Consider the following 14,491-nt stretch of genomic DNA (forward strand, 5'->3'; position numbering starts at 1 on the left):
ATTTTTTTTATCACCCTTAATTGATTGCATTGTGCATTCACATATTGCATAGATACACAGTTAGACCATTATACTTTGTTTAACAGTATTGTATTATGCTTGGTAAGTAATATTATTTGTGCATAATTTGGGTTTAATTGCAAGTAATATTAGCTAACGATGGTGTATCAGTTTACAAATGCTTCCTGAGATAAATTATAGTTGGCATAGGATTCATTCGGATTTTTCACACACACACTTTATATAAATTTGAAAGAATCTTGAAAAAAATGAATCATGGTTTTCACAATAGTAATATTAGGCAGCACCGTTTTATCATTGATGATAAGAAACGTTTCTTGAGAACCAAATTCAGCTTTGCCATGTTAATGTATCATTTTATTAATAGATATAAACCTCATGCTCATGACTTTCATGAGTGAGCACATGACTTGTGAATGCTTAGTAGTTATGACTTATAATGCATTTCATAAATGTCATCTCAGTCACATTGTGACAAGGTTTGCCTCACTTGAATCTGTTAGTATATCTGCTGCTCATAAAGATACCATGTAAGTGGAATAAAAAGAACCACCAGCAAATGATGCGTACACATTTTGAGCTGTTCCACAGCTGTGGTCTTTTCCCTCAGACAAGCTCCGTCGGTGATGTGGACGCCACACCCCAGAAGACAGACATCCCTACTTCCTCCCCATCAGCGGCTTTAGAACAGGACGTGAGTGTCCACCTAACACTTCCTACTACATTCTGCTGCTGTCAGACTTCCTGTCTGATACATTGGCCGTTGATTTAGTCATTTCCTGAATAGTAATGGATAGGACAAAGCTTAAAATTTAAACCCAGATACAAGTACTCAGATATACTTGTCTGCTATTACACATTTGATATATGAATATTATTATTATAGAATTTATGTAGCTTTTATTTCTGGAACTGTTGTATTACTGCTTTAGGAACCAGTCAAGCCTCAAGCGACCACCCCTGCTGCCCCTTCTCCAGTCTATCAGCCCACGCTCAATGCCCCGAAGGTAAAACCACCATTTGATGTGTCTGACTCATAATTAGCCTGTTTCCTTTAGTTCTTTCAGCATATTATTATTGGCTTTTTAACATCAACATGACTTTTCATATTTTGTTTATATCAACAGCCTAAAGCTCATCAGCTGAGTATTAAGACTTTCTCCAGCCCGACCCAGTGCACTCACTGTACCTCCCTGATGGTGGGCCAGATCCGACAGGGTTATGCCTGCGAGGGTGAGCGGAGTATTAATGATAAATGAGATCAGAGACATCCGCTTGGGGAAATGATAAGGAGCTTTTGATCTCTTGATGCCAGTTTTACTGAATGTTTGGTAATTCCCTCTCCCTCCCTGAATCTCTTTTAGTATGCTCTTTCATCTGCCACGTGTCCTGTAAAGACAACGCGCCACAGGTTTGCCCCATTCCTCCAGAGCAGGCCAAGAGGCCTCTGGGTATTGATGTGCAGAGGGGCATTGGCACAGCGTACAAAGGTTTTGTCAGGGTGAGATAATGATAATGTAGCCAAAAATGGACAACCGTTATTTTTATCTCCCTTTAACACTTGCATTGAAATTGATTGCATTTCCTATTGGATGTTTAATAAATATACATTGAATTGCAGTATTGATTTGCTCCTCTTTCAGATCCCGAAGCCCACAGGAGTGAAGAAGGGCTGGCAGAGGGCATATGCTGTAGTGTGTGACTGTAAGCTCTTCCTCTATGAGGTGGCAGAAGGGAAGTCCACTCAGCCTGGTGTGATGGCCAGTCAGGTCCTCGACTTGAGGTCAGGATTAGTCACATTCTCAAATCATGTATAGTCATCGATTGATGTCATCTGCTACAATGCTATTCAAAGGTTTGGGTTCTGTAAATGTTTAAGAAATATAATGCTCACCAAGGCTACATTTATTTGATCAAAAATATAGCGAAATCAGTAATATAGTGAAATATTCTTATAATTTCAAACAACCATTTTCTATTTTAATACATTTTAAAATGATGGCAAAACTGAGTTTCCAGGTGCGATTACTCTAGTCTTCAGTCTCACACGTTTCTTCAGAAGATGCTGATTTGATGCTCAAGAAACATTGTCAATGTAAAAAAAAACAAAAAACAAACAAACATTTTTTTTTTTTCAGGATACTCTGATTTGAAATCAAAATCTTTTGAAACATGTACATATTTTTCACAGTCACTTTTGATCAGTTTAACCCATCCTTGCCAAATAAAAGAATAAACTTGAACCTACCCCAAACGTCTAGTGTAAATACACTATGTACAATCAGACAGTCATTATTTCAAAATCAACCCAAACAGGGTGAATAAAGTATTAAGCGGCATTTTACATTTTTGTGACATTGTTTCCTTCTTTTCCTCTCAGAGATGAAGAGTTCTCTGTAAGCTCCGTGTTGGCATCTGACGTGATCCATGCCAGTCGTAAAGACATTCCCTGCATATTTAGGGTATGTTCCAAAATATTCCTTAAATAGTATCTACATTTGCCTAATCATGCATCCCGATAATTAACTATTTTTGCCCTGAACTGCACAGGTAACATCATCTGCTTCGAACTCTCCAGTCCGGCCGGTGCCTCTGCTGGTGTTAGCTGAGAGTGAGGCAGAGAAGAGGAAGTGGGTGGGCATCCTAGAGGGCCTGCAGAACATCCTGGCCAAGAACTGCCTGAAGAACCGTGTGGTGCATGTCCTGCATGAGGCCTACGACAGCAGCCTGCCTGCCATCAAAACAACACTCTCTGCTGTCATCTTAGGCGAGTACAGTGATCTTATTCTCTGAGATTGATAGTAATCAGTCAGTTAAAACAAATCAATATATATGTTCCACTCTTCCCTATTTTTAAGAGAGCAACAAGCATTTCTTGACCCATTCTTGACACATTTGACATTTTATTTTCATTTTACATTTGATTTATTTAGTTATTTATTGTTTAAAACTGTTTTATTTAGTTAATATTTTAAAGACCTTTTCTAATTCTTGTTTAATTCTGACCTTGAAGTTAGTACTTTGACACTTAATACTTTGACACTTAATACTTTAATTTTTAAAGGACTTTCAATGGAGGGGCAATAATTGCTCTGTGTATATATATATATATATCAAGGGTTGACGCATTGTATTCACAAATCATATCTGTTCTGTTTTTGTCTCTACAGATCGAGAACGCATTGCATTGGGGACAGAAGAGGGGCTGTTTGTAGTCGAGATCACCAGAGATGGTATGAGTAATCTGTATAGCACAGATTTAGTTCTTCAGGATTATCTTCACTATTATTAATTTCCCATGATCCTTTTTTTTCAGTCATTGTTCGTGCTGCTGACTGTAAAAGAGTTTGCCAGATTGAGCTCATGCCCAAAGAGAAGATGGTGGCCCTTCTTTCTGGCCGTAACCGCCATGTCCATTTATACCCCTGGGCGGGACTGGAGGGTGCGGATGTAAATTGCGAGGCCAAGTTGACGGAGACAAAAGGCTGCCAGACTATGACCATAGGTTCCCTACGCCCCGGTGGTCCAGCGTGTCTCCTAGCAGGTGTGAAGCGGCAGGTCATCTGCTACGAAATCACTCGCGTAAAGCCCCATCACCGTAAGCTGTGGGAGGTGCAGGCGCCTGGTATCGCCCAGTGGCTGGGTATTATTCGTGATCGGCTGTGCGTGGGTTACCCGTCAGGCTTCGCTCTGCTGGCCATGCAGGGAGAGTCGTCACCGGTGAGTCTGGTGAGCCCGGGAGATCCCTCGCTAGCCTTTTTGGCCCAGCTGTCACTGGATGCGCTGCACGCTATGGAGGTGGGGGCCAATGAACTGCTGCTGTGCTTCAGTCAGCTGGGGGTGTACGTGGACATGACGGGACGGCGCTCTCGAACGCAGGAGCTGATGTGGCCCACCGTACCGCTTGCCTGCAGTAAGTGTCTCTAAAGAGCTTGCGTGGGAAGTAACACATAATTGGCGAAAGTATCCAAGCAACAGTGTGTTTCCATGTTTTCAGCCCTCCTGAAATTCCAGTGTTTTTCATGTGTGGACTTGGAGGAAGGGAGGAGTAGGAAAGAATAGAGGAGAGATAGCAAAGCAAGGAGGAGGTAGAGAAGACTGATGAGAACTAGAGGTTTAAAAGAGGTGCAACCAAAAAAAGTGTTTTCAAGTGTAGTTGCTGAATTGTTTTTAATAGTGTCATTTTCAAAAGTTTCTTTACAAAATCTTACAAGTTAAATGACAGGAAGCAATCCATTGATTCTGGTCTATACTGATAAGCCAATAATTAGTTTCATGTTGTGACCCATAAATGGTCTTTACTGCTTTGTAGAAAAAAAAAAAAAAATAATAGTAATAAAGCTAACAAAGGAAAATCAATGATTTAAAATGCTACAAGTGAATGTAGGTGTCACATCATTGTAATGTACACTAAGAAAATGGATATTTATGAATTACATTTAACAGGGTTATTCCATTTATTAGCGTTTTTATAGGTTAATTTTGAGTGACAGATAAGAGAGCTAAAAATATAAAAATAGATGTAATATGAGTTTAGCCTTAATAAGTGCATTTATTTGATGGTAACCATTTCAGCTTGTAATTTGACATGGAGGAAAAGAAAACTTGAGTAGGCAAATGTTGCTTTTCTCATTAAGAAAATTAGGGCAAGGCTTTATCAAGCTGGAAAATAAGAGGCCACCATGGGAGAGCTGTGGCCAGCTCCATTAGGGCTGTGAGTGGAACAAATGGGCGGCAGTAAACAAACCGAAGCAGAAAGGTCAAGGGAGCAGATAAGGGCAGTATTGGAAAATGTAGCTATTATGATGTAATGTGTAATACATAAAACAGTCCAATCAATGCATGAAACATCTTGATATTTAAGACAAGCGTGAGGCCCCCCTAACTTATATATATAAAAAAACGGTGTTAATTAAATATAATACAATTATTCTTAAATCTTTTCAACAACATTTGATATTATTTCACTTTTTTCTCAAGAAAGACAATAAGAAAAGTACTTGAAGAATATTCTTCTCAGCACTATTTTGGGAATCGGGCCCCAGATGTTTCAGTCAGAATAGTGAGCAGCTCTCCAGCATCTGACCCAGTTTCAAGGCACGTCAGGCAGTCCTTTGAGAACAGCATCTTGAATGATTTGCCTGCTGCATTCTTCTGATCATGAACATGAGATCTCAAACCCATATCCGTTCTTTTCAGGCTCAAACTCGAACTACCTGACGCTGTACAGTGATTATGGAGTAGATGTGTTTGACGTCCACACCACAGAATGGGTCCAGACCATCTCATTAAGAGGAGTGAGTGAAGGATTATAATTTTAGGGTTTCTGAAAGCGGTTTCGTATTTAACTGTTTGTATTAATGATTAAAACTGATCACCTGTGTCTGTAGATTCGGCCTCTGAATGTAGAGGGCAGTCTGAACCTGTTTGGCTCCGAGCAGCCCCGTCTCATCTACTTCAGCAACAACTCCTCAGGTCTGGTCGCAGCCCACACACACTTCACCATGTGAACACACACATCTCCCACACACTGAACCGCACTGATTATTTCTTCCTTGCAGCTACACAGACACTGACGCACACATGTGAATATATATGCAGACAAGCCCCTACATGCTAAGAGCTCAGCAATGGTGGAGATTTTGATTCATCTCAGCAACTTGAATTTATTTGAATCGGTTCACTAGAATGATTCGTTCAATGATTCGTTCAGTGGCCCTTGCGGCAGATTGCATCATTATGCCAGTATGTGATGACAGTTAACTATGAATGTTACGAGTCACTGAATTATTCACTCAAAAACAATTTTTTTATAAAACACTGTTCGTGACTGAATAACTCTTAAAAAGTATTAAGGATCATGTTTTTTTTTATTTGACGTATGCTGTTCTTATTCGAAGCTGAGCAAGTGGTTGTATTTGTTCAGTGCGTTCAGTGCTTCTTGACAGCACGCTCTTGAATGCTATTTTTAAAGTCATATTTTGATATCTCTCCTCTCACATACTTATTTTTCTGCCTTCAGTGAAAAACTGTCCTATTACTTGGAAGATTTTTTTCTTCAAAAACACTGAATGAGTCGGTGTGAATAAGTAAATGAGAATTTGTTCATGTACAAGATTTGTTTCAAAACACTGAATATGATTCATTAGAGGGAAATGAATGGGGACTAATTATTGACCAGATTTATTCAAAAACACTGAAAGAATCTGTGCATAAGAGTGAATCAAAATGATTTATTTATACGATTTGTTTGAAAATGAGTCAGTAGATAGGAATTAATAACAAGATTCAGTAACACTCAATCAGTGTATAATAATAAATGAGAATTGATTCATTTACAAGATTTGTTTAGAAACATTGTATACAAGTCAGTGCATAGAAGTAAATGAACTATTTGTTCACTTATGGGATTTGTTCAAAAACACAACAGATGAATCAATGAGTGGGAATGAGTTGTTTAAAAACACCAAATATGGGTTAGTTGATTGAAATGGATGAAAATGATGTTGAGTCAGTAGATAGAAATGAATAAGAACTAACTGTTAATAAACCAGATTTATTCAGTAACACTGAATCAGTGCATAGTGGTAAAAATTTTATTTGCAAGATTTATTTAGAAACCTTGTATACGAGTCAGTACACAGAAGTAAATAAGATATATTAGTTCAGTTATTGGATTTGTTCAAAAACCCGAAATGAATCCGTGAGTGAGAATCAGTTTCACATTTATAAGAATAGTTTAAAAACACTAAATATGAGTCAGTAGATGGAAAGGAAAGACTAATTGTTCACTAATATTTGTTCAAAAGCACTGAATGAATCAGTACACAGAAGTGAAAGTGCACGATTGGTTCATTTTATAGGATTTGTTCAAAAGCTCTGATTTGTTCACAGACAAAACACCACTAGGTCTCTACATTAGATCAGCCCAGGTAATGAAATGTACAGCTCCACCCTTGTTGTCCATTTACAATTAACTTCCTGCCCACTTTGGCAGATTGCCCTCTTGATAAAGATGCTTTTGTTTGCTAAACTGGAATGAGCTCATTTGTCACACCTCCTCTAGGCCTGCTGCCAACAAGTTCCTCAGTACGTTTAGACACAGCGGCTTTAGAGCTCATAAACCCAGGACTGCCATAGTTTGAGCCACAACCATCTTTCTCCACCTCATTCACACTCTTGTTTCCACAGACGGCTATGATCTGGCCATCCCTGAGACCTCAGACAACAGCAAGAAGCTGATGGTTAGGACCCGCAGCAAGAGGAAGTTCCTTTTTAAAGTACCAGAGGAGGAGCGGCTGCAGCAGAGAAGGTCAGGTGGCTTCGGGAGTAGATCTCTCACACTGCTGCACTCCTGCGCTGCTCCTAATCCATGTGATGACCTTTCCCTTTTCTTCAATAGGGAGATGCTGAAGGATCCTGAAATGAGATCCAAGCTGATCTCCAACCCCACTAACTTCAACCATGTGGCTCACATGGGCCCAGGCGATGGCATGCAGGTCCTCATGGATCTTCCTCTGGTAATGTCTAAGAGCTGGACATTAGCTTCAGCTATTTTGAGATTTATTTAAATGTGTAAACACACTTGGTGCTAAAAGCTAAGGGCCCTACCTTGGTAACATACAGTTGCCATTTTAAATCTGGATGGGACGACCCATCAGCTGAAGATTTTTTCTGAAATCCCCATCATGCCAATAGCAGTGTCCCTATTGTGACCCTTGACCCTGAGTTTCAGAAAGGCTGTGTTTCTGAACTCTGCTGCCTCAGTTCAGTCCACACACTGGAAGTATCTGACTAATCTGTAACATCCAATTCAGGTCGCAAAGCTGCTACTAATAAACCAGTTATTGAAGCAGGTGTATCCACTAAAAGACTCTCTAAAAGAAATTTGAGAAACACTGGTCTAATTACGGGAAGGGATCCGAGAACTGCTTTTTATTCAGACCTTTTTCATTTTTTACATACCGTGGAACAGAACATCATTTTAATTTGCTTCTTTTTTTAACAGTTATAAATATTAAACACAAGACATACAGGATTACAATCTAAATCCTGATTAAAAAAAAAAAAAAGTCTTATGAGTCAGCTCTTATTAGTCTGTCTATCATCTATCGTCTGTCTATCTGTTTGTCTCTGTCTCTATCTATCTATATGCCTGCCTGTTTGTCTGTCTCTGCCTGTATGTCTGTCTGTCTATCTATATCTATCTGTCTGTCTATCTCTATCTCTGTCTCTATCTGTCTTTCTGTCTGTTTATATCTATTTGTCTATCTATCTATCTATCTATCTATCTATCTATCTATCTATCTATCTATCTATCTATCTATCTATCTATCTATCTATCTATCTATCTATCTATCTGTCTCTCTATCTATCTATCTATCTGTCTCTCTGTCTGTCTCTCTATCTATCTGTCTCTCTGTCTGTCTCTCTGTCTCTCTGTCTGTCTGTCTGTCTGTCTGTCTGTCTGTCTGTATGTCTCTGTCTGTCTGTCTGTCTCTGTCTGTCGGTCTATCTCTCTGTTTATCTCCATTGATCTGTCTGCCTGTCTCTCTATCTGTCTGTATTAAGATAAGCATTATTTAGTAGTATTAATTATTCAGTATTAATTAAGACCAAATAATACACCTAAAACCTCGAAATTCAAAATGATGTAATATCACAATTTCCAGGAAGATTGGTTATGCTGTTGTTGCACAAAATGGCAAAACCAGGTAAACTAGATCGATTTAGATTTAGTCCTTCACCTAAATCCAATCTAGTCCCTCAGATTTGTATAAGAGATGCTAAATGAGCAGTTTAAATCCTGAGTCTGACAACTTGAGAGTGATATTAAAATCAGATTGGGTCTTGGTTTATGGAAGTGTTGTTGGGACTCTCCCAATAACTGATTGACTCCCGGGACTTTATTACTCATCCTAACATCCTTTTCTTTCATTTTACTGCACAGCGCCAAGTCTTTCCCTTCTCTCTGCATGTTTCTTCTTCTTCTTCAAAGCCAGCCAGCTCCACTCTTCCACCCTCACACCCTTTTCTCTGTCTCTCTTTCCTCTTCCCGTCGCTCCTTCTGTTTTCGCTCTGGTCGTGGATCCGCTCTGTCCTCTGGTCGTGGCAGCAGCAGAGCGAGACTCCCTCCCCCTCATCCTCTCGCCACCATGCCCTGATCTCCCCTCCGATCAACTTTGAGCACGTCTATCACATGAGTCCCGTCTCTGCCGGGCTCTATCTGCAGAAAGAGCCTTCCTCCCAGCAGAGCCTACTTCAGTTCTCCTCTTCCTCCTCCTCTCCTTCCACATCCTCCCTGGGAAGGGTAGGCTCGCAACACCCCACCCCACTTCCTCCCCGTTCCCCATCCCTCCCCCACCACACCCTCCAGGCCCTCCACTTCCTTTCCTCCCTGTGTTATACCATCCCTGTCCTGCTGAACTCTTTGTTCATGCTTGAGTGAAGTGACTCTTTTTTTCTTTTTTTTTTTTGGGGAAGAGGGGGGGTGAACATATTAATGAATGATTTAATGAATGATTAATGAACTGAATGAATGAAAATTGTGTCATCATTTAGCCGTAGCCATTTTCTTCCTTAGTAGAAACAAAAAAAGTTTGGAAGTCCAATTGGACAGTTCCGTACATTGGTCAAAATATTGTCTGTTGTGTTGTCCTCTTTAACAGAAGAAATAATCTCGTACAGGTTTGGAACAACATGAGGGCAAGTAAATGATGACAGAATTCTCATTTTCGGGTGAACTTTTAAAATCTGTTTGAAAATAAATGATCATATTAAAATAAATGCAGTGTTTAATGTTAAACAAGTACCAATAATGTTTGTGTGTTGTGATTTGAATTTTATGCTTGTTGTAATGTCAAACACTGTTGAAGTAAACTAGCAAGGCTCTTTCCATGAAAGTAAGGCATGATAATAAACATGAAAATATACGCCACTAAACTGAAACTTCATACTTCAGCATGAGACTAGTGTGATATTAGGGCTGTCACAATATCAGAGTTTCACTACACATTTCTTTTGTTTAAAATAATTTACAGTAACTATATATTATTATATCTATTGAAAAATTTCAGAAAATTAATTTCTAACTCTTTAGTTTTTTCTTTTTTTGACTGATGAATTACACACACACACACACACACACACACACACACACACACAAAAGATTATAGGGAGGCAGAGAACCATAATTGTGTGTGTGTACAGTGTTATTTTAGTTTTGTTCATATACTATATACTACCACATTTATTCATATTGTTTAATTTGTGTTTATTTGTATACTTTAAATTTCTTTTATCATTTTATTTGAGATTTTAGTAATTTTGTGCTTTTGTCATTTTACTTGTTTTAGTTTTTTTATATTTATTTACTTATTAAATTTCAATTTTATGTAGTCATTTTAGTACTTTAACTTGTACATTACATTTTTTATTTGTATTTTATCCCATTTAAATTAATAAATTACTTTGTGGTTAACAATAATCACTTTAGCATTGTCTTTTTTTTTTTTTTTTTTTTTTTTCTCTCGGGTGTGTTATCTGTGTGATACTCTCATACATATATTATTATTATAATTTTTTACTTCACGATCATTGTCAATACCAGTATATTGTGACATCTCTATTCCAAATAATGCTCTAAAATGCTGTTGATTGAGGTTGACATGTAATTAATCCAAAACATTCCTTGGAAAAGAAAGACGTATTGTTGTGTATTCTCAGGTTTATACCAAGCAAATAAATAAATAATTTGTGCATGAAACATATTACCCAAACCAAATGTTTGTTCAAACAATAGTTTAAAAGAAACTCGTGTGTACATGCCTCTTATTACACAGCTGTTGTGCTCTATATGTGTCTGACTTCTTGTTCCTGTGCTGCAGAGTGTGATGCCCTCTTCTCAGGACGACCTGTCTAAAGACAAGCCCCGGCCTCTGTCCAGCATCTCACGACAACAGAGGAGTAAGACCCACATCACCCGCACTGCCTCAGGTGGGTGCCGCTCCTTGTACACGCAGACAAGCTGATACACACCTAAAACTGTCAAAATGCCTGAAATGTATTCCTTATTTAAAGGAGGAGGAGATTTTGGAGGAGCAGGGTCATCTCGCAGTATTTCTGATCAAGATCAAGACTTTGAGAGAGAGGTAAATACATCCATCATATACCTTAATGACCTCCCCCGGGATGTCAAATATGCTTTTATTTCATTCACCCCACATTTTGAAAGCTGCTCGAGGTGCATGATGGATGGTTTAAGGAGGTTTGAGGTGCTTTTGGCTGCTCAGTGAGTTTTCTTGTGTCCTGATTTTGTGGTCTGTAAGAACTGCCCCAGATCTCACAGTAAAACCTGCTACTTCAGTTGTATAAAAATTATTATTTTAGTATTTCATAGTATATGATATCATTTATTAATATGTATAAATTATATCAGTTTTCATTTTAATATAACTTTAGTAATTGTATGTTCTAGTTATTTTTTATTATACTATTATAAGGTTTTTTGTATTTTGAATTGGCTTTCTTTTTTCATTTGAAGTTTGGTATAAGATTTGGTAACTTTGTGCTTAATGTTTTTCATTTTTCTATTTAGCTTTCATTTTTTATTTATATGATATTATTGTATGTATTAATATTTTAAATGAGCTTTTTCTTAGTTTTTTTAGTGTTCATTTTAATATATAATGTTTATTTACAAAGTCAGTTTATTGCTTTTCCCCAAAATATTTAAATGTAACTTTTTAAATTTTCAGTTTTAGTAATATTAATACTAAAACTTAATTTTAGTTTAAAATGTAATAATTTTATATGCTTCTCATTTTTTGTATTTACCTTAGTATTCAGCTTTACTATTTCTAAAAACTAAGTTTTTCAGTAATATTTACAATATAAAATTTTTATTTCAGTTTAGTTTTAACTATAATACTGTTGTAAACATTCACTTGGGCCCAAATGTATTTATACTGTGCAAAATGATGTGCAACAAGCAAATGATCTGTTAATTGTTTCTTTTTTTATCCTTGCAGCCCGACTCTGATTCAACCAAACATTCCACCCCCTCCAACAGCTCGAACCCCAGCAGCCCCCCGAGCCCCAACTCTCCCCACCGCAGTCAGCTCACTCTGGACAGCCTGGATCAATCCCTGGACGGCTGAAAACGGACAGCTCCCTTTCTTTTCACCCCGCGCACACCTTAGACACACCCTCCCATATCCATCCGCTCTGCTAGAACTCAATAAGAAGTGCCAAGACTCTTACAAAAAGTCACCTGCTCATCCACCACCAGAGCCAAAGGTTTACCCAAAATCCTGCTTATGGGTCGACGCCTCCATCGCCACAAGAGCATCGTGCAGGGTGTGTGCTGACCGGCACGGGCGAGCCACCAAAAGAAAACAAAAAACAAGATAAAAGCCTGTCCCCTGGTGGAGATGTTATGGTATTACACTAACTGGGTCAGATTAGCAGTATGATGGACTTTTATTTTATTTTAAATCCGAATATCATGCCATGCTCCTGCAAGTTTTTTTTAATTTTTATTATTAATATTTACTTAAGTAAATGAACATGCATTACATCTGCTGTGTCAGAATTGCTTCTGGATTCTTAGCAACCCTTCAAAGTACTGAATTGATGGGAAAAGAGACTTCTCAAGCTGATTTTAAATGTATATTATCAGGAACACTCATCAAGGGGTCCGAAGAACGAAACCGAAGACGATATAGAACTTTGAACATATAGAGAACATACAGAACATTCTTGGACCAGTAACACGATTCATCACGGACCGGTGAAGACGTCTCATATGAGCAATATATCGGTGACGTGAGACTTTCGGGGGTTTAAAGCCAAACCAGAGGGCACTTTTATTATGTAATTTCTCTTTCTCTCTCAAGTTCTGCATTTAAACCAGCCTTTATAATATTCATGTTTTAACTTAGATGTTCCCCACAAAGATATCTAGTCCATCTTCTCACAAAAAAAGACAGCAACACAAAGGAAGACTACATATAGATAAGTGTTTTAATAAAAATACAAAGGAGAACGGCACACAGCTACAACTATTCATAGGATTTCAGTAGTTCCTCTTAAGATGCTGCTGCTGCTGCTGCTGCGTTGTGTGCTCTATTTAAAAATGAAAGCTAAGAAAATCTATATATGTTATAAGGTTATCACCATAGCCATGCTCTGATTCTGGTTTCTGATGTTTAACACATGCGAGAGCAGCCTTGTGGGACTCACTGTCGGAAGACTCCTATCAGGACGCTGATGTGAGTTTGTTTGTTGACATGCTTAAGATCCGCAGGCATGGCCGGCATATCCATTATCACTCGAGTGTGCCTTCAGTGCCAACTGTCGTTTCAGTCATAAACTGTCCGCTAAAGTATTTCAGTGGTTTAGACCAGGCTGACAGTAATGTTTTATGTTTCTCCCCGACCTTTCTGAAACACTGTAAGACACTTGCACACGTTTTTAGTCTGAGGAAATAATTCTGCGTGAATGGTTTTTCCTGTACCTCCTTTTTCTCCCCCATACTTCACTTGTCCGCTTCATCAGACAAAAGTTTATCCTCGGAACACTACTGCTTTTACTTTAAAAGAAAAAAAAGAGTCACAGGTTGAAATCTTTGTAATTATTGACTTGTTAGCCACATAAATTTGAACAATAAAAGAGTACCTCTTGTGCTTTTTTGTTGAATTTGTGTGTTTTGGGAAAATGCTCTTTTATATCTACATGGAAAGTTTTTTTTTTTTTTTTTTTTTGACATGGGTTTAAATTAATACATATAAATATATTAGCTGTGTATACTTTCTAAGGGGTATAACTACTGAAAATGCTGACACTTAAGGCTAAATACTTGTGTTTTTTAAATTTTCTTTTGGCAGTTTTTTTTATTATTATTATTCATTGTTAGATTTAAGTGGTCTGAACGGTTTCATAAATCTTTGTTCAATTGCATTTTTGGACAGTTTCTATTCTAAATACAAGTAATTTGTGTAAGTAGTCATTTGAGAATGATTAAGAGTCTTAAAAAAACTCTTAAAGAATGCAAAACACTGCTTCTCTTTATTTTCTAACTGATATAACTTTTTATTATTGGTCAACAATTGGAGTATATGACTATTTGATGCATTAGTATGAGTTTAACTGCAATTACAAAATCTAGTTAATTACTAACATCTAGTGCTATACAATACTTAATTAAGATTAGATTTGAATATACAAAATAGAGACAGATGCAGAGGGTGGAAAATAATGCGGAGTGCCACATAACGTATAAAGAACTGTATATTTAAAATTATATAAATATTAACTTAAAAATAAAGAATAATGATTTAATTTTAAAGACAGAGCATGAATTGCTGACAGAAAACAGGCAACAATACCTGTAAAAAGGTGTGTAATGTAATAGACCATATTTGTTCATGAAATTGCGTTTTTTAGTTTTAAAACTTATCATGTAACTAAC

At 37.6% G+C, this 14,491-nt stretch overlaps 1 protein-coding gene across 4 annotated transcripts in view; it reads left to right on the top strand.

Moving 5' to 3' along the window:
* The window catches only part of cdc42bpb (CDC42 binding protein kinase beta (DMPK-like)), a 70,185-nt gene extending 56,479 nt beyond the window's left edge, over window positions 1-13,706 (top strand). For 2 of the 4 annotated variants that reach the window (XM_052585723.1, XM_052585724.1), the window contains 17 exons: window positions 632-715; window positions 954-1,028; window positions 1,149-1,254; window positions 1,386-1,522; window positions 1,665-1,804; window positions 2,402-2,483; window positions 2,572-2,788; window positions 3,192-3,254; window positions 3,338-3,934; window positions 5,221-5,318; window positions 5,412-5,496; window positions 7,213-7,333; window positions 7,424-7,541; window positions 9,140-9,331; window positions 10,908-11,016; window positions 11,101-11,171; window positions 12,051-13,706. In XM_052585723.1, coding sequence (XP_052441683.1) covers window positions 632-715; window positions 954-1,028; window positions 1,149-1,254; window positions 1,386-1,522; window positions 1,665-1,804; window positions 2,402-2,483; window positions 2,572-2,788; window positions 3,192-3,254; window positions 3,338-3,934; window positions 5,221-5,318; window positions 5,412-5,496; window positions 7,213-7,333; window positions 7,424-7,541; window positions 9,140-9,331; window positions 10,908-11,016; window positions 11,101-11,171; window positions 12,051-12,179 — 2,424 coding nt within the window. In that variant the 3' untranslated portion in view covers window positions 12,180-13,706. The remainder of the gene's footprint in view (window positions 1-631; window positions 716-953; window positions 1,029-1,148; window positions 1,255-1,385; window positions 1,523-1,664; window positions 1,805-2,401; window positions 2,484-2,571; window positions 2,789-3,191; window positions 3,255-3,337; window positions 3,935-5,220; window positions 5,319-5,411; window positions 5,497-7,212; window positions 7,334-7,423; window positions 7,542-9,139; window positions 9,332-10,907; window positions 11,017-11,100; window positions 11,172-12,050) is intronic. The other 2 variants (XM_052585726.1, XM_052585725.1) reach the window with 1 other exon arrangement.
* Window positions 13,707-14,491: the final 785 nt, after the last annotated feature.

Source organism: Carassius gibelio, chromosome B20, assembly GCF_023724105.1.
Source record: "Carassius gibelio isolate Cgi1373 ecotype wild population from Czech Republic chromosome B20, carGib1.2-hapl.c, whole genome shotgun sequence".
Classification (NCBI taxonomy): Eukaryota; Metazoa; Chordata; class Actinopteri; order Cypriniformes; family Cyprinidae; genus Carassius; species Carassius gibelio.